This window comes from Poecilia latipinna, unplaced genomic scaffold, assembly GCF_001443285.1.
Source record: "Poecilia latipinna isolate Pla-1442-1.1 unplaced genomic scaffold, P_latipinna-1.0 Scaffold270, whole genome shotgun sequence".
Lineage (NCBI taxonomy): Eukaryota > Metazoa > Chordata > Actinopteri > Cyprinodontiformes > Poeciliidae > Poecilia > Poecilia latipinna.
In genome coordinates, this window is record NW_015112886.1 from 211,185 (window position 1) to 235,272 (window position 24,088).

The following is a 24,088-nucleotide window of genomic DNA, read 5'->3' on the forward strand; positions in this document are numbered from 1 at the left end:
TTAAATTAATTTTTTGTGGTTTTGTAATTTTTTTTTTTTTTTTTTTTTTTTTTTCCCCAGAATCTTCATGACAATGTGAACAAGAAGGACGACTAGTGGTGATGACTCAACTTTCCCAAATCAGCAAGAAAGCCACTGCAAAATGTCACATCCATCTGATAAAGCTGAGGAACAGACTTTGGACTGACAGTTGTGATGGTTTAAAATTTGGTGAATATCTGTTTTTGTAGTTAAATTGTGCTCACTTTGTGTTTCCACTCGCTGTAGCGTAACTGAGAGAATTTCTGAAAGCAATCAGCAAAACACTTTATGCGGGTTAAGGCGATTATTCGATCACAGAGCGTGTCACAAGCTAAGTTAAGATGCGTGCTTTCTCGTGCAAGCTGTTGATTCCTAGTCCTTTAAAATAAAAAATGAGTATGCTGAATGTGCTGAAAGCTGAAGATGTTCAAAGCTGCATTCAAAGGTTGTAAAAAAAAAAGAATGCTTTTGTTTCAAACACGTTTTTATATTACGATTGCATGACGCATCTCCGTGTTAACGTAAAGCATGCACATGCTTCTTCGTAGGTGAAGCTTAAATGTAGACTTCGACTTACATGAGTCATCTTTACATTTACGATGTTCTCTCTCATACGGTCGTAATTCTTCCATGTACTAGGATGTAAAAACACACCATCCTTCTTAACTTTCACACGTTAACGACAAATAAAGAGTCTGAATGGATACGACTAGAAAGTCAAAATAGATTTGTGTTTTTTTTTTTTTTAAATGTATTTCTTACCCTAATGGGTTCCTAGACTTCTATAGTTGTTGCACTGCATTTCACACTTATGGTTTACAAAATAGGAATGTATGATTATTTCATTGAGCATCTTTTCCGTTATTTTGGTTCATGTCACTGTGATTCTTTGTTCTTCGTACTAAAGAAGTTAAGGTAGGGAATCGCAGCACGGTTTGTACGACCTTATTCAGGTTGTTTTCTTTTGTACAAAGACATTCAATTGAAGTGCCTTTTTTTTTTTTTTAGCTGTGCTTTAATAAAGAAAAATAGGTTTGGTCATCCTGTGCTTTGTTTGGGTTCTTTCATTAATAAACACCACCAAAACCATGACGTGATTTTTGATAATAAATGTTTATTTTTGATTTGACATTTATGATATTCCTTCACATTTTACAAAAATAATCCAGGAAATTTATTTACAATCTGGTTACTTTAATGCAGCTGAATGCCTTTCATATATTATTGGTGTAATGTTTTGTTTTTTCTTCCTGTGAGCGGCTCACTCCGCGTCTGCCTTACTGAATTTGAACAACCAACAGACGACATGGACAAAAACACACTTTCAATAGAGAAAATGGCAAAAACCTCTGAGATGAATCTTTTGAGACATCACTGAAAATGATAATGAGATTGCGTGAGGAGGATTATGACCCATACTTCCAAATCCTTGAATTCGGTTGCTTTGCAATTGTTAAGAAATTTACACAGTTTACATTTCAACCATTAAAAAAAAACAAATCCAAACATTGACCTTGCAAAGAACCACCGTAGCTTCTGATTTGGATATTATAATCGCACAAAGGTTCCTCATTGTGCATAAAACACTTAAACACAGATCAAACCTGCCTGCAGCCGTTATGCGTTTCTCTCCCTCCGAGTGGGGCAAACAAACCAGTTCCAACCGTTCTTCACAGTTTAATCCTGCAAGACTCCTGTCGCACATTTTTTATTGAATGGTTTTTAATGTTAGTTCAAAACAACTATGACTGAAGAAAGGATGGAAAGACAGAGAGTCAAGAGCCCATTAGCACTTAAAGCCAAACTGATGAAATCACACTGCTCTTGTTTTAGCCTAAATGTGAACAGCAGAAGCAGTGGCTCAAAATATTTTGATATTCCTTCTGAGGCTTCACTTTGCAATCTATGAGCTTAACAAGTTTTCAAATTTGGTGTAATAAAAACAATAAAATGGGGAGACCCGTCTGAGCTTTGGAGCTAAAAAGCCAGGACAGTTTCAACAAAAGGCAAAAAAAAAAATCTTTGTCAAGCAGACTGAGGTTACAGCGTTTTTTTTGTTTTGTTTTTTTTTTCTGTTTTGTTTGTTTTTGTGCCAAAACTCAACCACAACAAAATCGAATTTTAATTAGTTTAATTAATTGGAAACAAATTGCCACATTGGCTACATCATTATAAGACACTGTTAACAACTTTTAAGTATTTGGATTAGTTAATACCAAAACAGAGGGATATGACATTATCTTTATTAGCAGTAGCAAAACAGCAGCCTACAGTGAATGCATGTTTGTTAACTATGATTAAGAAAGAGATAAATCATTCATCTCTGAATTTACAAACTTAAGGCATGAAATTTAGGCGTTTTTCTATTTATATTGTTTCTAATACAAAAAGTTAGGTGCGTTTTCAAGTATTGTTAAAACATTTAAAATACAGTTTCTAATATTAGTTTGAGAGACTGTCTAATTTGCAAAAAAAAAAAAAAAGGCTTCTGATTATTCAGCACAAGCTTAATCTGGGAATAAAACCTGAGAGATCAGAATGATTCAATGGTTTGGCATAAATGACCTCAATCTAACAGAAAAAGAAAAAAAAAAAAAAAACAACGAACCAACAGAGCATATTCAATAATCACTGAAGATAAAAAAAAAACATACAGAAATACTCCCTGTAGTTCCACTTCACATACTTTTTACTTATCCACCTGCCCCAAAAACACCCAACATAGAAAATACCAAGAACCAACTGCAACACTAATCATTAAAACACAATAATAAACTTTTTTTTTCTGAAAACTAGAAAGAGCGTGTGTTTTCTTAAAAAAAAAAAGTTTTTCAGAATTAGTGGGGAATGTGGATATTCAAATCATAATCTCTAAAAAAAAATTTGAGCAGATTATGTTGAAATATACATTTTAATTTGTAAAGGTTGTGAATTTAAACATTTTTTTTAATCTTTTTAACTCCATAGGGACACAGCACAGAAATACAATCAAATCAAAATCTGTAGTGGTGGGGGGATTAAAGGCAAAGTCCATTTTGCACTACATTTAAAAATTTAAACACGTTTCTATGCAATTTTATAGACCAGCAGCTTAAAAACCTGAACGGAAAACTGTTCACATGCGAGTCAAGAGGACAGATGGCACACAGAGGTAACTGTTGAGTGAATGAGGCACATACTGTGTACTTAACATGACATCAACAGCCGCAAACCCTCAAAAAAAAAAAAAAAAAAACTTCCCAAGAACCCGTCAAAACCAATAAATACACACAAAAAAAAGAACATTTCTTTGAAAGCCTGCCATGCCTCTCATTTCTAAGGACACTTTACCTCCTTTGTCTAATAACACTGGCAACGGGGAGAACTCTTTCATTTAAAATAACTATCTACAGAGGCAGCTTAATTGATGCTGGTGTATAAAACAAACTGGAGTGTTGTAGCGGTGGTCATCGCTTCCTAGTCACGTTTCCATTCTGAGCCTTCTGTCCGGATTTTTTTAATTTTTTTTTTTTATATTTGAGGAAAAACGGCAGAATGTACATTCCATGAATTTGTCAGGCGGGTTAAATTTCGGCCGGAGTCTCAACACCACACATTCAACGGTACAATTATAGATTTCATGGTCGACGTGAGATGACTGAACAGAAGTTGTGATTCCCTGCAAATCTTGTACGCATGTATGCATTTATATGTATATGTGGCGGTGTGTATTCACGTGTGTGTGCATCACTTGGGTACATACTTTGGATGTACTTTCTTATGAGACAGACACTTTGGAGTCTTTTCTGTTTCTCAGCAGTCACAGCTGGGTGTGCCTGTCTGTGCTGTTGTCCGTCATGTGCATGGCTCGATCAGAATTCAGAACCACAAGCTCCTCTTTTCTGAGCGCCTCCAGTTCGGTCCCGCCGTTCGTGACGGCCCCGTGCGGGACGCTTTTGGTCTCCTCCTCCTCCTTCAGCTGTCGGCTGAGCAGGATGAAGCCCGGGATGCAAATGACGAAGGAGATAGTCCGCAGGCTCAGAGTCAGGCCCAGGTAAGATATCCTGAGGGGAGTGAAAGCGAAGAAATGAGCGTTTTACTAAAAAGCGCCAAGGGGAAAGACACCAGATTGTCACGATATCGTGCATGCACGCGATGCATCAGCGACATTTTAGAAGTTTTGCAAAAAGACTATTTCGGGATGATTGTTAATTTTTATGAAAAGTGAACGTGCGCGAGCACAGCCACTACCTGTAGGCGGAGGTATTGTAGATTCTGCAAGCTCCAATGCCGCCGCATCTTTTCTGACCCCATTTTAGGCATGTGGTGTCTATAATCGCTCCAAAGTAGATGGGTGCTGGGATCCCTGCTGTGGAACCACAAGGCAACAAAACGGGTTTAGAACGGTGCCCAAGAGAACCGAGGCAGAACTGTGCAGAATGGTTAAAGTTACTCCATAATTCAGACATTTAGCTTTTATGGCATAGTAAGAAACGAGAATGAAAACCTCCTTAGGAAGGTTTAACGCCAAGTCAGTTCACCTTAAAGTGAGAGACTTTACCGCCTCTTCAAAGAAAACTTACCAAGTGTACGTGTTGCCAAAGCATGAAAACCGAGGGCCAGAGATTTCAATTGTGGTTTTATGCACCTGTGTAAAGAATAAATAAGTATCTTTTAGATATAATAGAAAAAAAAACATTTCTAAGCAACAGAATATACAGAATATGTTTATCTTGATGAGTTCCAATCTAACACCTTTAACATGTTGACTGTACAAATTTGTTTCAAACCACCATAAAAACCAAGGTGGAGACTGTATACCACTATGGCTGTTTATACCTGATTATATGGAAGCGCTTTGCTGCCAAATACTGGTTGCAGTTTTACCAAATTGTACAGAATTTCATTAATTTGCACTCTGCTATTTTCAAACAAATAATACTTAATAGAGAGTCTGAAAGCAAAAACCAAAATAGTTATTTTTATTTAACTGTCAATGAATTCAGGCTGTAACAGATTCACAAAAAATAATCTTAAATACATGAACAATGTCTGATTCAACTAAGCTAGAATAACATAAAAAAGCTAATAATTTACAGATGAGGATATAAACAATAACACTGAGATGTCTATGCTGCATTTTTCCCAGGAAAACTGGCCTTCCTATAACAAGTTGTAACATAAATGAAGCAATTATTGCTTTGAATTTATCTAAATAGAGTTTAAAGAAAAACATGGCACAAGTTAGTATCAAATTATTATATAAATTCGTTTTTCACTTGCAATCTTCCAAAAGCTACTGAAATTCTCTGATACAGACATTGCCATGTGACAACTGGTTAAAAAAGAAGAGTCTTATGGCATTTTTTTTTCTTTAATAGTTGGGAGTAAGCCAGCAGAGGCTACATGGTGTATAAGACTTCATAACATGTGTCCAGATTGGCAATAATTACAAATGAACAATGCAAACATTATATATTTTAAAATCTTAAGTCACAGATGAAGTCACGACCGGTTAAAAATAAAACACACACCCATTTCCTTTCAGGTATTGAGATATTAGAACAAAAATATGATCTGGCCTTTATCAGGTTCTAAAAATGACGTGAGTTCAACATCAAGTTTGCAAAAATGACACAACAGGGACCGTTGTGTCATTTAAAAAAAAAGTAAACAAAAAAAAAAGTAAAGCTAAAGTGAAAAGGCAACGTGTCAAAACCTGGGAATACTCCTCCTGTTCAATAGGATTAAGGCTGAAATCATTTGCCCCCAACAGGCGTTAGCATCTCAGTAAAAGCAGAAGATTTAACGGCTTACTTGATGTGTGCTAACAAAATACACAGTACGAAAGAAATCAAGGATGTGTGCAGAGAAATTAAAGAGAGTTTCTGCAAAGGATTCCAAGACCAGTTCTAGGCCACATGGAGGTGCTCAAGTCTGTTGAATTTCCTGCTCAATGTTGGTTTCAGTGTCATTCTACTCAGTTTCACTGCTTTTCCATTTTTCACCCTTTTTTTTAAAAAAAAAAAAAAAAAAAAATTCCCCGAGATCAAAGATCTCTCGGTAACACTTTATTTGAAGGGGGGTGAATAAGACTGTCATGACACTTTCATAAACATGACATATCACCTGTCATGAACATGAATAAGCCTTCAGGAATATTTATGACTGTTGTCATAAAGCGTCATTCGGTAAATTATGACACTTTTAATACAAAGTTGACATTATTCAAAATGTCTTCGTTATGACAACTTGACATTAACCAAGAAATCATTACTGTTTAAACTTTACCTTTAATAACATAAAGTTACCTAATTTTTAAAGTGAAATCAGTAATTATTTTATAACAAATTTATATCAGTAATGATTTCTGCCCCTGGGGCTGTGTACAAATCAGTGAATCATACCTGGCTCACAGTCAAGACCACGCTGTGAAATAGAGGGAGAACGAACATTAATGGGTCTAATCTGTGAATGCTAGTTAACTGCAGGGACACTCAGTCTGACTAATTCATGGGTGGAGCGGTGAAACGCGCAGATGTAGGCAGCCAAAAGCCAGTAGAGTCTTCCTCAATAAATCAGCAACATAGATTTTGTTTTTACAGATTCAGATCAGGGTAAAACTTGGCAGCAGTACTAATAATCTCAGAGCCTGCCGGCTGGAGAGAGGGTCAGATGTTAACCTCTCAAAGTAGGGAGTTAGTTGGGTAGGGACTTAGCTCTTCAGACAACGAAACCCCAACACTAGACGGAGTCACTGTTTCTCTGCGGAGGGCAACCTAGGTTTTGGTCATATTTAACTAACAAAAATATACAAGTTGCATTTATGTTAAATCAAAACTCTTATTCTAACGGAGCAGAAAAAATATTGCTATCCCAACATTTCAAATGTGACTGAATCATTTTTTGTATTATTATTTATGCTGAAGTCCAGATACTTCCGTGAAGAAGTTTATATTTAAAAATAGATTAAATGTGCAAAGAGACAAATAACATGAAGACGCATTGCAAGTAAATGAAAGAACAATTCTGAAAGTCCGTTATGAAGGTTGAACGAATGAAGCAGCTACTGGACACTGTGTACAGACTGGATGATTAAAATAATATTCTATTAGATTTAGATTATGTCAAACAAGATACCAGGCAGAAAGTAGCTCAGTACCTCAGTGGCTGTGGTTTGCTGCTTATTACATAATGTCATGGCAAAGGCCAGATCTCTTTTCTCTGTTTCTCTGTGTGCATAATAAATAGAATGGAGTAAGACACAAATAATTAAATCACTGTTGAATGTACCGCAAAAGATTAAGGTGAGCCTTGAAGTGAAATAATGGCACATTTTCTGTGCAATAACTGAAAATGTAGCAGTACAATGTTTTCTGTTCTAAAAATACAGAACTATCAGTATCTGTATTGTTTGTATACAGTATCTGTATAAAGGTATTTCATCTAATTTATATATATATATATATATATATATATATATATATATATACCTTATGTACACAATTACGCTCATAACCACACATGTGCACTTGTATGTGGTGTGTCGAGCAGGGCACAGTAATAAAAATAATAAATAAATAAATCATTTTTATTTTCAGCAGTCACTGGGCAACAGGCAGAATACACACACGCTTCCCTAAAGGCAGTTTAGCAAAACCAGGTAATCCAACAGTCGTGTATTTGGACCATAGGGAAAAAGTCGGAGTACCCAGACAGAACCCACACATATATCTGGAGTCCAGATCGGCTTTAATCCCAGAACATTCGTACTGCAAGTCAACCGTGCAACCAACCGTAACCACCACAATCAGTAATTGCAATTGTTTTGCCATTGGACTATAAATTTATAGCTGACCTGATGAGAAACATGTATCCTGGAGTCCCACCAAGCGAGATGATGAAGGAGGTTATGACAGAGAGAGCTAGGAAGTACGGAAACATCCTGTCACAGTCCTCCTTGTTGAGGCACTGACCTGTTCCGGCCGTAAAGTTACCAGTCACACCGACGCAGCTACAGTTAGAGAAGACCTGGAGACACACACACACACACACACACACACACACACATAAAGCAGGACAAACACATGTACATATATGCAAACTCTCAACAATACTGTGGCTAAATAAGAACACAGCACGCAAAGCACAGCTTTCTGTTTTGTTCCTTTGATTTTACTTGCAGATAGATATAAGTAAAGGTGCTCTACATACAACACCAGATAAAAAGTGAGGAAACGTACTGTGTTTTTCCCTGAGCCTGTAGAAGTAGTGCAACCAGCCAGACAAGGAGAGACATATGTGATGCCATTCTGTCCACAGACTGGGTCCCACTCACTCGATGAACAAAAGCAATCCGAGTTGCAGGGCATGAAAAGTGAGTTTTTGTCATAGGATATACTATCCACACTGGAAGGCAGAGAGCAGAAAGACAGTGTTACAAACTAAACATAAAAATGATTAAATAAGAATTTAACACAGATTTAATACTTGCCAAATCAATGACACCGATGATACTAATCCATCAATGTCATCAATGTTGACGAACTAACTCTATAAAGTATGACCCATTGCATTTTAAATCTATCTGTAATAGGTTAATAAGTGTTAATGGAAACATTTAAACAGAAGTTTAACATAGTTGATTTGCCTAAATAAATCCAAGCCACACAAACGAGATTTTGTTAGAACCACGGTTCCCTATTTCACTTGAATGCTTTACCTACAACTAAGGTCAGAATTATTAGCCTCAGTAATGAGATGTATATGTTTGTTGTTCTGATATAAAGTCCAACGCTGATTGATTAATTAGGACTGGTGGGAAAGTTAATTCCATGCCTAGGTGTGTTTTTAACATTTTTCCAATGAATTGTCAGATTTACCTTGGAAGTAAAGAAAGCAGACGAGGGCTTTTAATTTTGGCCGTATCATTTTTAATTTGTTTTTTTTTTTTCTTTTTACAATTCCAGACATTAATAATATATCAATAATAATATTGTGTGAGTTCATCGGGGGAAGATTTAGGGGTGGGGGTATTAATAATTCTGAATGCGTTGACATAATTGAGACTTACTTGTTGTATGATACTGTCACTCCGGCTACTTTGGCGTTCTCACAGCTCATTGTGAAAAACAACATTGACAGGACATATCCAATCAAGGAGGTGCAAAAAGCAAACTTTGCTGCTCCCATGATGTTCAGTTTCAGCCTCTTCATCAGCAGACCACCAGAAAACATCCCCAGTGCCACAGCAGGGATATTGATCACACCTGAAAATAACGATCAATTATTATGTCAGATGTGACATTTCAAAATAAGATTAATTGTGATTTTTGACAGAAGTCGGCACAAGAACGCAATTTATTTTTGGGGCACTTTTAGTAGAAAACTATGACGACCCAAGCAGCCATAAAAAATAACTTTAACTGCTTTTTTTTTTATTTTATGCTCTGATACCTTCATTTAACATGAGAGCAAAGAGACTGTCTTTGATCTGCTCACGTCATTAACTGTGGTTACTGATTTTTGATTCTCTTTCATATGCATCCAGTTCGGGCAGCGCAGTCGTCTCCCTTAATGAGACCAGATGAGCCTAGATATTTTCATTTTATTCTCTGAACTTCATTAAGTATTTCATTTCATGTGCAGAGCAGTTCTCGTATTCACAGAGCTGGAAGTGTAGCTGTCAGGGCCGCTGGTAGGATGAATTACAATACACAGCTAAGGTCAAAATAATTAATCCCTCTGACAAATTTAGGCTCGAAATCAGTTCCATTTAACCAAAAGTTTTGTTCGTACCCTTCATCGAAATGACAGCAACAAAACACTTATAATTAGTGACCAACTTTTAACATGTTGTCCTTGGTGTTGAGCAAACTGTATGAGCTTATAACAACTGTAGAAGTTACAAACAAGTCAGAATGAGTACTGAGGAGGCAAAGTTGATGGTGAGAATTTGATTGAAACATAATAACGCAAAAAAACAGGAGAACCCAGTGGGCAAGAGAAGATGCAAACAGGTACCAAAAGAATCCAGCAGTAATTGAGTGGAGCTTTTAAACAGAGGAGTTTGATTATTGACAAGCAACAGGTGGCAGATTGGCAACCAGGTGCAAGTGAGAGAGGAAACCAGACTAAAAGGCTGAGGAAGGGAGAGACAGAGAGAGAGAGAGAGAGTGAAACGGCATAAAGGAGCAAGGAGGAAACAGTGCTAGTACAATTCTTGTAGAGTAACTATGGCAACAGAAAACTAATGAACAAAACTAGAAAATCCAAAAAAACAAAACAAAAAAAAAACAAGATCCTGGTGTGGAGGGGGTGTTGCCTTGGAAGAATGGGAAAGAAGAAAATAAGCAAAAACTGGAGTTCTGGTAGAGACAAGTTAGAAGTACATAAAGGATGCGGTTCTGAGGAAACCAACAAAGAAGGTTGCTAGGCTACAAAGAAGCCTGAAGTCTGGAGGATTTCTATGAAGGTGCAGGAACCGCGGAGGTCATTGAGGATGCCAGCATTAATGATGTAGAGGTTCTGGAGGTCAGCTGTACAGGAACTTGGAGCCTGATGGCTGATATTGCAGAGGGTCTATAGAAATAGGAATTTCGATGGCTGGTGGCAGCAACAGCAGTCAGGAGTCTTGAGGCGACAGAAAGCCTTGGAGCCCGCAGATCAGCAGAGCAGCTGAATTTCTGGAGACCAGCAGCTGAAAGACCTTTGAGGTAAAAAAAGATGACAGCAAAGTCCCCATGAGGATTCCTGGAGATGACAGCTTACTGGGACCCAAGCCAAGGCTCAGGAGTCTTGTGGGCAAGGCAACCCACAAAGAAGCTCTGGTTCTGGGGAAGAAGACCTACGCAGAAGCTCCGGGCATCCAAGAAGAAGTTCTGGAGATGAAAAAGACCCATGATGGAACTCTGCAGTGTGGTACCCAAGAGGAGGGACTGCTGGTTTTGCTGCAGCGGATGCAGAGGCCACTGCTGACAGAGGAATTGCTGCTACCGCCGACAGATAAGGCAACTGGTGCTCCAGTGGGTGTTGGAGCTGCTGGTTTTCAGGAGCAAAGAGCAGGTTTTAAGGTTGTAAAGCGTGGTGCCAGCTGTTGCTCAAAAGGTTGATGGCTCAACTGATGTGGAGGAGTAGTGGAGGCCCCAGTCTGACTTCCCAGAGAAGTCTGGAATGGAGGCGACAGCCAGATCCCCAGGAGAAGCAGTGGAGGCGTCTTTGTGGTGGTGGCATCAGCGCTGGAGGACGAAGCAGCAGCAGGAATGGAAACTGGTGCTGACACGAATGCAGGGCAGATTGGCAGGTGACGTAACTGAGGTGGATTGAAGTATTTTTCAGCCAAGTCTATCTGACGGACCAGGTTGCACCCCTCACCCCCAACAGCTCCACAAAGCCCAAGGAGGATTAGTGAGGAGTCCAGTCATTAAAGGCTTAAAGGCAATCAACCGCCACATTTAAGCGCCTGTCAGCTGAACAATGCTTGGCCACAGTGTCATCGTAAAGACTATCAGTTGTTCCTAAATAATCCATTTCTGCAAAAATTAAATCTGCCGGTTCTTGTCTGCTGGTTTCTTCTGTTAAGATGTTTGGTTGTCGATGGGACCCAAATGTAGACAAACAGAGGAGCTTGATCACTGACAAGGAACTGATGTACTTTCCTTCTCAGTTATGTTTACCCAATTGTAATCAACTAACAACATTTTAGTGCATACACCATACCCATGAGAAAGTTAGCCTTGGAGGCAGACTGCCTGAAATGCTGCTCGATGTACTTGGGCTTGTACGTGACCATTCCGATGAGGGAGTTCAGCTGGATGACGACCACACATAAGTAGATCACATACACGGGGTGTCCAAGAAGAGTTCTCAGGGTTGGAATAAAGTCTGTGAAGAAGCAGATCTAGTTATTGGCAAAAGTATAAAATAGATAAACAACAACATGGGAAACACAGCTGATTGGAAAAGTTTAACATCTTCAGGTGTTGGTAATAAAAGCAGAACAATCCGCCCGTCATCACCTTTAGCCATTTCTACAAAACTGCTGTGTTCCTCTGCTTGATACTTGTACTTAGGATGGGGAGTGTCCTTGATGAAACTTGCTTCCTCCTGAGTGCCCATCTTTCGGACCCTAGAGCCAGCTGTGGGCAGAGATCGGGGCAGAAACCAGAACGGGATGGCAGAGAGCAAAGTTATGACCCCAGCTATGAGGTAGCCCAGCCACCAGGCACCCACCCATCGGGCATCTGCTGGTGTAATGGTGATGGAGTCTATGTTGGAGAAACACAGCGTAAAAAGGCATACAAAGGAATTAAATGATTTTAGCTTAACACATTTCAAGAAACTCATTGTGCAGGGTTATGAATACTAAACAACAGGGTGTCCTGTGTTTAAATGTTTAAACAACTTCCTAAAACCTGCTGAACTCTGAACCCCTTTGCACGTCTTCACACACATGACAAAATTTTTACAAAACTAAACTGTTTTAAATCAAAAACATAATCCAACAACTTGTATAAAAAAAATCTTGAGCAAAGACCAGTGGAAGTTTTCCTTTTCTGTATGACTATCAGTTTTTGATATAGTTTTTTTTTTTTTTCATTTGCCCAGTCTTATTTACAACATTCATTTGGGTTTGCAGTAAAGATTCTCTTTGAACGATTCTCTCTCAGTGCAGAATGATTCATTTGAAATTCTTTGGAAAAGACTCATCACCCTTTCCCAGATTGACGGACAGCAATATGTTGGTGACTTCAAGCTGAAATTAACGTGGGTTTTGTAGCAGGACAATGATCCAAAACATAACAATAAGCTCACCACCAATGGCTGAAGAAAAACAAAATGAAGACATTGGAGTGGCCAAGTCAAAGTCCTGACCTGAATCCCATGTGGCATAGTTTTTACAAAGGCAGTTCAGGCTGGAGAACTCTCCAATGTGGCTGAATTACAATAATTCTCCAAAGATGAGAGTGACACAATTCTTCCACTGGGCAGGGAAAAGACTTAGTGTCAGTTTTCACAAATGCTTGATTACAGTTGTTGCTGCAAAGGATGGCCCAACCAGTTTACTAGGTTTAGGAGGAAATCACTGTTTCACACAGTCATGTGGGGTGTTTTTTTCCCCTCAACAATGAACAGCTATACTAAACAAACATGCAAAAAAAAAATAAAATCAAAAAGAAAATTAGGAAAGGGGCAAACACTTTTTCATACCACTGCATTACTACAGTATATCATTACATATCAGCACTGGCAACGGAAGCATGTTTTGAAAAAGTATCTTAATTTAAATACGGAAAAAGTAAAGATCTTTGGAGTCATTATGTATCGTAGTAATTATGTTAAATTTCTGTCTTCAATGCTTAATTAACCAAAAAATTACTTAAAGAGCTTAAGCTCTTGGCAATGAATGCTTTGTAAGCACAAAACCCGTCTCATTGATCGCCTCGTTACAACAAAGACCCGCAAAGATCCTGGATGTTACGTTAAATTAAATTATACTGGTAGTCAGAAAAGCTTTTCAAAGCCTTAGCACTTAATACTCATCTTTTCATCCGAGCGTTACGTGAGTTCATATTGATCCTGAAAACTTAACTTCGTATCATTTTCAGTTTTCACTAAGGGTTGTTTTTCCTCAATTCAGATCACTGTATTTTTTTTATGTAGAAAACACTTTTCTTCATTCTCTAGACTTCCTAACACCTCAGTTCACAAATTATGCTTTGGTTTTCAGAAGGGTTTCATAAAGAGTTTAAAAGATAAATAAAGTAGAGCTTTACTCTTTTGTTCCACATTGTGAACATTTTATTACAGTTTCAAGTGCTGACACTGACTTGACCAGGTTGTCTCTGTTGCTGACTGCATTCCATTCAAGAACCTTTACAGGATTAGGAGGGTTCGGAAAAAGCTGGGTTTTCTTCTTACCTCTGTTGCACCTGTCTTTCTGCCCCCTCACTGCACTCTACTTGATTGTTGCCTGTCAGAGAGCTTTGTCCTCCGGGTAGCCTCCTTTATCAGCTGACTGGCATTGATTCTGTACACCTGTTCACGGTTCTGAATTGTGCATACTCCACCCACTGCTGGATTTGATAACCATATGCATTGGTTTGATGGATGATAGGGTCTTTTTCGCCTCACCAGTGACGGCCAGTAATGATGAAACAAGGTCAGATATGCTAACAACAGCCATACAGACCTCCATTGTCTCTACACCCTTTAATCCTCACAGGGCTACAAGCGTACCAGTCCCTATCTCCAGCAAGAGGCAAGGTACACCTTGGACAGGTCACCAGTATATCATATAATGATATACAGACAAATATTCACACTACTTTAGCCAATTCAGACAGATACATTCCTTTAACAGTTATGCTTCTGGACTGTGGAAGTAAGCCAGAAAAAATTCATACATGGAGAATGCGAGTGAACTCCATTCACAAAGACACCAGGCTGGGATTCGAATCCAGGTCCTTCTTGCTACAAAGCAACAGTGCTACCATGCAACCCATGCTAACTACATCGGCAATAATTTCTCAGCATTCATAGCTCCATGTAAACAACATGGGAACGTGCATTCCTGACTTCCTATTCCAGTCTACAAAGTATTTTCCAATGCAAACAAGGGGTCTAACTTTGACAAGGTCTTCTGCAGACATTTTAATTAAAAAAAAAAAAAAAAAAAAAAAATTCTGCTACTCCTAAAAAGACATGTCAAAGCATACCTTCAGAAAAAAGCCTAGCCTTTAGCAGGCTGCTACAATAGCAACATGACAAACTTGTTCCCAATAAGTATGAGATGGCCAAATGTTAAATTGGTAAACAGTAGATTTAAAATGGCTTGCAACTGAGCACAATTAAGAAGTGCGATTCTTACCATTAAACTAGTATCCATTGTTATTGCATTAAGCCATATGATACAATTTATTGATGCTTCCATGAAACCCTCATTGAAGAAAACAGTAAAAACAATGTTGACTATACTGTTGTTCCTTTAGTCTATCTTTAAGAGAAATCAATATTCTGATCATTATAAGACATTTTTCATAATAAAAATAAATGATACAATAAATGATTATCCCTGTTTTTATGTTCAGATGGAATGTTGCTCTGAGAGTTGTTTGTTATAACCTAACCCTGATTTAAACTTTAACCCTGACATGTCTGATTGTTACCAAATGTCTTCTAACAAACCTCTAAGACCTTCACAGAACAGCTCTGTTTATACTCAGTAATTTATGCATAAGTAGAATCTGTATTGAGTGAAAAGGCTGAATGTAAATAAATACACTTTTCATATTCTTTTGAAAAATAACGAAGAAAGAACTGTACTTTGTGTCGGTCTATCACATAATGTCTAGATAAAATAAAGTCCTATTTTGTGGCTGAAAAGTGAAAAAAGGCAAGGGATGTAAATACTTTTGAAAGGCACTGTATCAAGTTTACTACACTCTGGATGATCTGAAAATAGTGCTAATACTCACCCATCTTCACAAACCCAATGTCCACGTAAATCTTGGCACAAAGGGAGCCTAGCAGGTATCCAAACACGGGCCCCACAACCGAGATGGTCTGCACACAGCCTAGGTCATTAGAGAAAATAGAAAAGCTCCTCATAACTGCACCAAACTGATAAAAATGTTTGAATGACAATGTTGTTTTTACACATATAATCATACTGTACATGTACACTAAGGTTAAACCCTTTTTGTCAAATCCTAATTTGAGTGGAAAACATTTGCTGACTCAGGTTGTTCTTTTTCAGTAATACGCATAATCTCCTGCCGTAGAACAAATGAAAGATTTATTGCTTTGCTCATATTCTCGGAACTAAAACAAAAACAAGACTGTTGCACATGGCAAAGCTTTCTGCAAACATGCAGTTTTTTTGGAGCAAAGGCGCTGCACTTCAAAGTGAACATTGTTCACTGTTAAAAGGAGCCACACTTTTAGGATTTTTTTTTCTTTTTTTTTTTTTTTGTTTTGCTTACCACGGAATAAATATTGATGCATTTAAAGCATTGAAAAACCATGTTTTGTCCCAGTGAAGCTTTTCTTACCAACGTAAAGTGCAGCATTCTCTTCTGTAGCAAAATCATCTATGTAAGAGATCCCGAGGGGCTGAACGGGCGTCTCCCCAATCCCCCGCAAGACGTTCCCCAGGAGAACGTATATCCACATCGATAAGTTGGACTCGCCTTCGCAGCCTAGAGTGAGAGATATGTCTAAGTTATAATGTAGCCTTTGTGTGCTCTGCCTGTGTGTATTTTTTATTTTTATTTTTTTGTAAACCCACCTGTGGATGGCACTTGAGGTGAAAAACCAGGTTGGTCTCCCAGTGCATCACCTTGACAGGGAGATGAGTTGTACGTCGAGTTCACCACCCATCTTACTGACGTTTCAAACTCGTAGCTGGGCACAAAGATATCAGCAGGTCAAGGGCAGTTATTCATAGACCGATTTAGATTTAAAGTACTGTTTTTTTTATTTTATCAGCATGTTTCTTATCATTGCAAATAACATTAACATTTTTTTTTTGAGAGGTCCAGCCGGATTCCAGCTTTTAATCAAACAGAGAGAGTAGAGTGATGGCCTTCTAACATCAAAAACCTGGAGTTCATCTTCAATGATAATTTGTCAACATACCAGTGAAACAAGCATTTATGTTAAGGGTTTGATTGCTATATTGTCAATAGATATGCGTTCAATAATTATTGAGAAGGCCACAAATAAATTTTAATATCCTGTTTTTTAACATGATATAAATTTTGGGAATAATTTTCTGTTTTATATTGTTTTATTTTACGTCTCAGAAACCAACTTCTTGGTTGAACGAAATTAATTCAACAATTTTTGTCAAGGCCTGTTTATTCTAGCAGGGCCCTTGGGGGAGCTAATACCCATATCCAGTGGTTAAATAGAAAATAAAACATAAATTAAACATAACTCGTGAATAACTTTGTAATTTTCATATTTCCCACATTATGAGCTTCACACACATTGCTGCAAGTTTTTTAATGAAAGTAATCCACAAAATATGCGTGAAAGTTAAATGTTTTCCAATAATTAAAAGATGACTTTGTTATTTATTTCAACTTCTGCCAAACATAAATGGCTAAGAATTTTGGATTTTTTCTGGTTTTGTTTGGATATCTTTTCTTTTCCCTTGTGATTTTAGACAAGATATAATTAATAATAAATAATAATAAAGCAGAAGTGCTTAATTGTATTATGTACTGCAGCTTTTTAATGGAAATGAAGTACTAACATTATTAATGAAGTTACACAGTATTAATGTCAAAAAGAAAGTTCTCCTTTGGTAGTTTTCTGTCAAACTTTATTTGTGTCACGTCGGATTCGGATATTTGTACATTTGCATATTGTGCTACACTTGATCAGCTTGGCTGCCAGCTGATTATCACTCTTTTATAAACTAACAAGCCAAAGAGGAAATGACAGAAACAACTGGATTAACAAGGTGAGAAGGTCGTGGATTTCTACATTCACATCTGACAAAGAATAAGCCATTTGTTTTTTTAACTTACCGTCCAATGATGAAGTGGGGCAGAGCAATGATGAAGGTGCCAAAAGACATCAATAAGCATCCCAAAGATATTATCTTTGGTCTATGAAACTTAGCCCCAAAGTAACTGACGAAAGCTATCACCAGCAGATTACCTGTGGAGATTAAACCAGTATCACCATTTAAAAATGTTCATGCTGGGTGGCAACAGCACAAACACAGCAAGAGCGAACAATAAACGATCACTGTACGCATACGTACAGTGCAGCAGATACAAACATGTTCAAAGAACAGATCGGGCTCCCCTCAGGTAATTTAATATTTCAGCTACGTATTTTCAAACCTCCTTTTTGATGTTTGGACGTTCCCGTGTTGCTACACTGAGGCAATCCCACAGGAACTCAGAGAACACACGCATTTTCATAGTTGCTTTAGCACCTTTGAGTTTTTTTTTACTTTTTCTGAGAACGTTGCCTCCACCTGTCTGAAAACCCATTCCTTATTCTTGTAAGCAGCAGGTTGTATCTTACTTTGTGTGTCAGTCGTGCAGATTATTTGAGCAGATCATCAAAACTCAGGGGATTTGACATAAAAGAGCGTGTTTGTATGTTACCTGTAGTTATGAAAATTCAACATTTTTGGGAACTGAAAAAGAGGAGAAATAGGCAAATTTGAAGAAATCTGTGTCTATCTTCACATTTTTACACAATAGTGCGGTTAACAAGTTTTATTTTGTTTGGAAACGTTTCAAACTGAAATGACAGAGAAGCCAGTACTGAGGCAGGTTGGCATCTACAACAAAAAGCTCACAACTGAGGAGTTTCATAGTGGCTCTAAATATTTGTCCTGGAGATAAAACCTGGATTAATGCAAAACAAGAGAGTGGATTTACTTGCCAAACAGCCATTCATACCCATCCCAAAGGCATTAAAATGTTTAATATATTTATTAGGTTGGCTGTTAGGCATATTTTTCAAACTGACAACAACTTTATGTTGATGATTTGGGAAGACGTTCTCGTTCTCACAAGTGACGTCTTAAATCTCTAAACAGTTTTAGAAAATCAAAAGCAGACATCAAAGTTTTATCATTTCAAAATTCACTCTGCCTAGGTTTTCTGACACGTATGCTCCTGTGGTAAATGACAGAAAGGCAGAAAAATAAACTTTCATCACACAGTCCAACCCATTTAGACAGGATTATATTTCTACAACATTTCCATCAGCGATGCATGTGTGTAGAAGTTCAGGCCATTGGGAACCTTAAAGTTCTGGGGAATATATAAGTAATTATGTGTGAATTTGATTTAGAGAAATATTAAGTCAAAAATGACGTGTAAAAAGTCACACAATTTTTGCTAGCTACAAAAACTAGACCTGTTACTTGAGCTCGTGTGGCAGATGCAATTAGTGTCATGATTGTAATTTCTCATTACAAATCTTGGCTCTGTCTCCAAAAGCATTCCTGGTCTTTGCTCACTGCTTGATTCACCTCTCGTCTTTCTTAAGATTTTCTTTCCTTCTCCCTTCACACTGCCCTGCTCTGCCTCCATGTTACCATGGCAATAGTCCTATGGAAAAAGCTTGTTGCCTAGGCCACATGAGAGAAGTTGTTTTCACGAGAGACGGAGCGATGGAGGTAAAGGGAATAGACACATTCAGCTACGATCTGACGTGCCATCATCAACCTTTTCTGTTGCAGATGAGCGTCGAGGGGAAAAAGCGCCACTTTCCATGCCTATAGTGCTACTAGAGGTCTAGATTGTTATGCTAGAGCCACTGATAGATGACTAATCTTCCTTGACCCAGATTTTGACTCCCCACCATAATCTAAATATGATTTCTGAGAAACAAAATAACAGAATGGTAAAACCTCTCGCAGTCATGTTAAAGTGTAAATAGGATAGGTTTGCACAAGACTATGCCACAGACCGCATATAGCTTTAGCAGTGAGCGGGTAAGGAAACAGAAAATGGGCCCTGGGTTCACAAAGTCGTTGCTGTTTCTGTTTACACACAGACTTGTAACAAAAGTGCATAACATGCTCTGATTCATTTTATTTTGAACAGAAGACAAAAATAGGATATGCAGATTCTAAAGGATATAAAGATATGTCATTTTTTTTCTTTCCTTTTTTAAATGACAACAAAAAAATGATAACTTCTCCCATCAGATTGCTCCACTTAATAAAGGGAAAGAAGATGGAGCAATGTGTTTGTATAGGAAAAAGTCATTAGACAGACACCATTCAATGTTATTGTAATGATCAAGCATACATTTTCTAAGACAAATTTCAAGTGGTCTGCTTTATACCTTCTAAACTATGTTTTTGTCATAAGTACAATTTATAATGGTATAATCTCAAGACTCAGTATCTGCCACATTTTTTTTAGTTTGCATGTAAAACAATTTTATTATGCTTGTGTCCTAGTACATTTTTCCGTTGAATGCCAATGACATGGTCTATATGTCTGGTGGAAAGATTGCTTCGGTTTCATCACAATTGTCTCGGCGTTTAGCGTTTGCTTCAGCAAGACTTGGCATTTCATGTTTTGTTTGAACGGTTAAATAAAACTAAGTTAGCTTTTACTGTTGAGTTACAGCATGATTTAAATCCAGAGATTAAAAGGCAAATTGTCAAACAAGTATCAACGGAGGGGCGGCGTGCTGTGCTGTACAGAGCTAGAGCTATTAGGGGTTCAATTCAGGACACTGAGGCCTTTTGCTTCGTCTCTTTCCCCCTTCTTTTTATGTCAATTCCCTGATTAGCAATGCAAATAAATCCACTACTGTCACATAAAAACCTTAAAAAAAAAGATTTGTTAGCATCAACTTGGATTCTTAGAAAATTTGGTACATGTACATATAAATTTAGGACTTAAGTTAATATGATAATTAGATTTGGTATAATTCTGTAAAATTAAAACTGAAGTAGTTTCTGAAGGATGACCACATAGGTAGTGACGAATGAGAGCCACAATTTTTCTTTTGATGGTTACAGAAAGGGCTTTGTATTGCGTGGTCTGGTTCTGCACTGCGTTGTGTTTTTACTCTCTTTTTGATTTGCACTTTAAACCTTCACTAACTAAGCTCCATCTAGGCACAGGCATTGCATGTCAGCATAAGCTGCACATTTTTAAGTGTGTGGTTTGTGTTCATACTTGACACTTATGCCTATAAAACTAAACCAACAAAGAGCCCTAAAAACGCTGCTATTTCCAACTTTTTTTTCCACCTTTGCAACGCTTTCAAACAATGTGATTTTTCTTGAGTTTGCCTTCAAAGCTTCAGAAACTTTCATAACCTGGTTCCTGAGGGATCAGTCCAGTTCAAGCTGGATTGTCAGTGCATTACAACAGAGTTTCAAAATCACATCTCTGAGTGGCATTTTTCTTGTTGTTGTGAAAGCCATTGAACATTTACCAAAACATAATCCGAATGTGCCACGTTCAAACGAAATGATAAAACAGGCCAACGTTTTAGACAATCTTGTCTATTTTCCTGTGTTTGTACCTCTGCTTTGGCCCTGAATAGATATGATGTTTATCTGAAAACCCCCAGTGGACGTTCTCACTGCAGTGAAATGATAAATGTGAGAGAAGGTGATTTGCATGTCAAGATCAAAGCTCGTAAATGTCAGCTGATCTGTCCGCCACAAATAGCATCACTGGGGAGTGTGGACAAGACGTTAAATTAATAACATAAGGGAGTAACGTTGAAAGAATCATCTTACAGATTCTAGGCTATGGCTGGGCACATCTTTGATATCTTTGTCATGTCCTTGTTTGAGACTCTGACTCACCACGCACAAACACGCCAGTGTGTCTTTTTCTTGGAAATCTCATTAATCTTTTATCTGTGGTCTAAATATCTGAATGACCCATTCACATTTCCAGCAGAAATATCAGCAAGAAAAATAGATTTGGAACATGCGGTACGAAACGTTAGCAACAAAATAACACCAGTGACAGACAGGCCCACTCACCTATCTCAAAGCTCCCATCAATGACTCCTATTAGGTAGCTGGGGATGTCAAAGCGTCTTTCCAGCTGAGTTATTGTGCTCTTCATGTAGCTCCCCGACAGAGCCTTGGCAAAATAGGCGAATGACAATGATACCAGAAACATCTGGAGAATAGAATGAGAGGAGGAGATAAGAGAAAACATTTACAAGAACAAAAAAAAAAAAGGATTTTGCTATTAGAACAGTGGCAGTTTGTGGATTGGGCACCATGCCAACGGCAACAGCTTTGACTAAGTTCATAATCTTTGAACAATTGGGGAAAAAAAATCTTGTTTTAAGGCACAAATGTCTAGGCTACTTAAGTGTGTTACAGTTTACAATATGATCTTTAAAACAATATGACTTTAAATACCCCCAAATGTAAAGGTTATTGGTATTTTTTTGTCTTTGTAATAATAGAAAACTAAGGACTTTATTGAATATTGCGTAGTACGCATAATTTGTCTCTGAGGTCAGAACCCTCATCTGGATGGTCACAATCAAGCGGGTTTAAGGTTTGATAAAACTTAGCACTCGGTGGTATTTCCCACTTCATCCCAACCTAACCCCATTTTCTTTCTGTTAAGTGTAGCTCGTAAAACTGCAAAGCAGACTATTAGTAGATTATTACAAAGATTTTTGTGATAATCTACTAAGTAGATTATTACATTACATATCTGCTTTTTGTTAAAGCAGGAGCAAAATGACCCCAAGTCATGTGCTAATTCCTACCTAGCATGTGGTTGGTATGAATCATCAATCACAGCCAGCTCCCTTGTTATTAAAAAAATGGTAAGTGTAAAACAACACCATCTGGAAAAGTAAAAAATGGTAGAGGGTGAAATAATCAACACACGGTGTAAAGCTACAGGAAGTTTCTGTGTTTAGATCAAATTAGTAATCTGGTCCTTGTTTTACTGTTCTTCAGCTTGGATAAAAGGGGAAGGAGTCTTCTCCTTGGCCTGCAATCAACTGCTCCACAATGCAGCCCCTAATGAAAAAAACGGTTTGTTTTGCAAAAGCAGACGTGGGGGTGTCACAAGCTAGCATGTACTTTCTTACATATGTCTTTGACAGATGGAAGCAACACTAAAAATGAACATAGTCACCGATAATTATACAGGTTTGTCACCAGGTTGTACTATTAGCAGGTTTTATGTTTCTTTTTGGGCTGCACAGTGGCGCAGTTAGTAGAGCTGTTGCCTTGCAGCAAGAAGGTTCTGGGTTCAATTCCCAGCCCTGGTCTTTCTACATGGAGTTTGCATGTTCTCCCTGTGCATGTGTGAGGTTTCTTCCCACAGTCCAAAAACATGACCGTCAGGTTAACTGGCCTCTCCAAATTGCCCCTAGGTGTGAGTGTGTGTGCATGGTTGTGTTTCCCTGTGACAGACTGGCAACCTGTCCAGGGTGAACCCTACCTCTCACCTGGAACAATAACTGGAGATAGGCACCAGCACCCCCTGACCCCACCAAGGGACAAGGGTGTAAAGAAAATGGATGGATGTTTCTTTTTGAGGCATCTTATGATATTCAGTCCAACTATTAAGAAAAACATTTCCTTTCGCAACGTGAAAAATGTGATATTCTTTGTTTTGTACTCAAAGCAGGCCTGTTGATTTCTTGAACTATGTTTTATTATTCCACAGACTTTGTAAGTAAAAAAAATATAGTTAGTGGAATAAAAAATAAATAAAGACATTTCCAAGGAACATTTGGTGGCTTTGGTTGTTTTCCTTACAATGTATTCCAGTCAATTTACACCCCAAGAGAAACCCTGCAGAGGAGAGTCACATTATACACAGATAGATACGCTCTGACCATATTCACAGCTGATCTTCTCTTATGAGACAGCAGTCACTGTAAAGTACACATTAAATTCACAAAGTTACTTCCAAAGTTACAAAAGCTAACAGCCCACTTCCCTTTCAGCTGCTACTGAACTGGAATCAGCTGACTATGCAATTAGTTGTTGCACAACCACATTAAACAAAATACAAAGAGGAAAAAAAAAATACCCAGAATACAACTTGGTTTTTATATATTCAACACTCTTTACATGTAACCCTAGCAGGCTGTGAAAAAAAAAGGTCTTAGCACATTCTCATACATAGCTTTCATTTACATGATTAAAGTGGAACAGAGCGCATCAGTGTAAACAGATCACGCTGGCCACCACAATTGGCTCAGGGGCTTAAGCTATTACACATTGTCATGTGCATTTCCTGGGGATGCTGAGTTCCAAACAAGCATGCATATACATTAGTTTCCCCTTCTGATGCCAGACATTGCTTTTTCTAATGCATCAAACGGCCTTTGTTACTGTCCTTCCAAACTAATAAACAAGAGAACGTAACTAATTAACAGGACGAGCCAGACTAGGCGGTTGGTTTGCGTCAAGACAACCCCACATAAGCATGCATAAGCATTTACCATTACAGTAAGTTAGGCCTTTCAGTCAGTGTTTAAGAGTTTACTTGAGTTAACTGATGGTTTTACCACTGTGTGTCTTTGTGCTTCAGCAGACAAGTTGTTATTGAATTATCCTCTACGCCAGGTCATGGAAAAACAAGTA

General features: G+C 38.0%; 2 protein-coding genes across 3 annotated transcripts in view; one reads left to right on the forward strand and one right to left on the reverse strand.

Annotated features, from left to right (window-relative positions):
- The window catches only part of bcap29 (B cell receptor associated protein 29), a 10,621-nt gene extending 9,577 nt beyond the window's left edge, over positions 1 to 1,044 (forward strand). Inside the window, exon 8 of one of the 2 annotated variants that reach the window (XM_015033485.1) lies at positions 61 to 1,044. In XM_015033485.1, the coding sequence (XP_014888971.1) occupies positions 61 to 96 (36 nt within the window). In that variant the 3' untranslated portion in view covers positions 97 to 1,044. Of the gene's footprint in view, positions 1 to 57 lie in introns of both variants that reach the window. The other variant, XM_015033484.1, reaches the window with a different exon arrangement.
- Positions 1,045 to 3,521: 2,477 nt separating this feature from the next.
- Positions 3,522 to 24,088, reverse strand: part of slco1c1 (solute carrier organic anion transporter family, member 1C1) — a 38,771-nt gene continuing 18,204 nt past the window's right edge. Inside the window, exons 3-15 of the mRNA XM_015033483.1 lie at positions 21,500 to 21,641; positions 17,538 to 17,670; positions 16,289 to 16,404; positions 16,053 to 16,199; positions 15,477 to 15,575; positions 12,018 to 12,266; positions 11,719 to 11,883; positions 9,074 to 9,269; positions 8,244 to 8,409; positions 7,859 to 8,031; positions 4,584 to 4,648; positions 4,252 to 4,369; positions 3,522 to 4,064 (exon numbers count right to left, since the gene is read on the reverse strand). Coding sequence (XP_014888969.1) covers positions 3,821 to 4,064; positions 4,252 to 4,369; positions 4,584 to 4,648; positions 7,859 to 8,031; positions 8,244 to 8,409; positions 9,074 to 9,269; positions 11,719 to 11,883; positions 12,018 to 12,266; positions 15,477 to 15,575; positions 16,053 to 16,199; positions 16,289 to 16,404; positions 17,538 to 17,670; positions 21,500 to 21,641 — 2,013 coding nt within the window. The 3' untranslated portion in view covers positions 3,522 to 3,820. The remainder of the gene's footprint in view (positions 4,065 to 4,251; positions 4,370 to 4,583; positions 4,649 to 7,858; positions 8,032 to 8,243; positions 8,410 to 9,073; positions 9,270 to 11,718; positions 11,884 to 12,017; positions 12,267 to 15,476; positions 15,576 to 16,052; positions 16,200 to 16,288; positions 16,405 to 17,537; positions 17,671 to 21,499; positions 21,642 to 24,088) is intronic.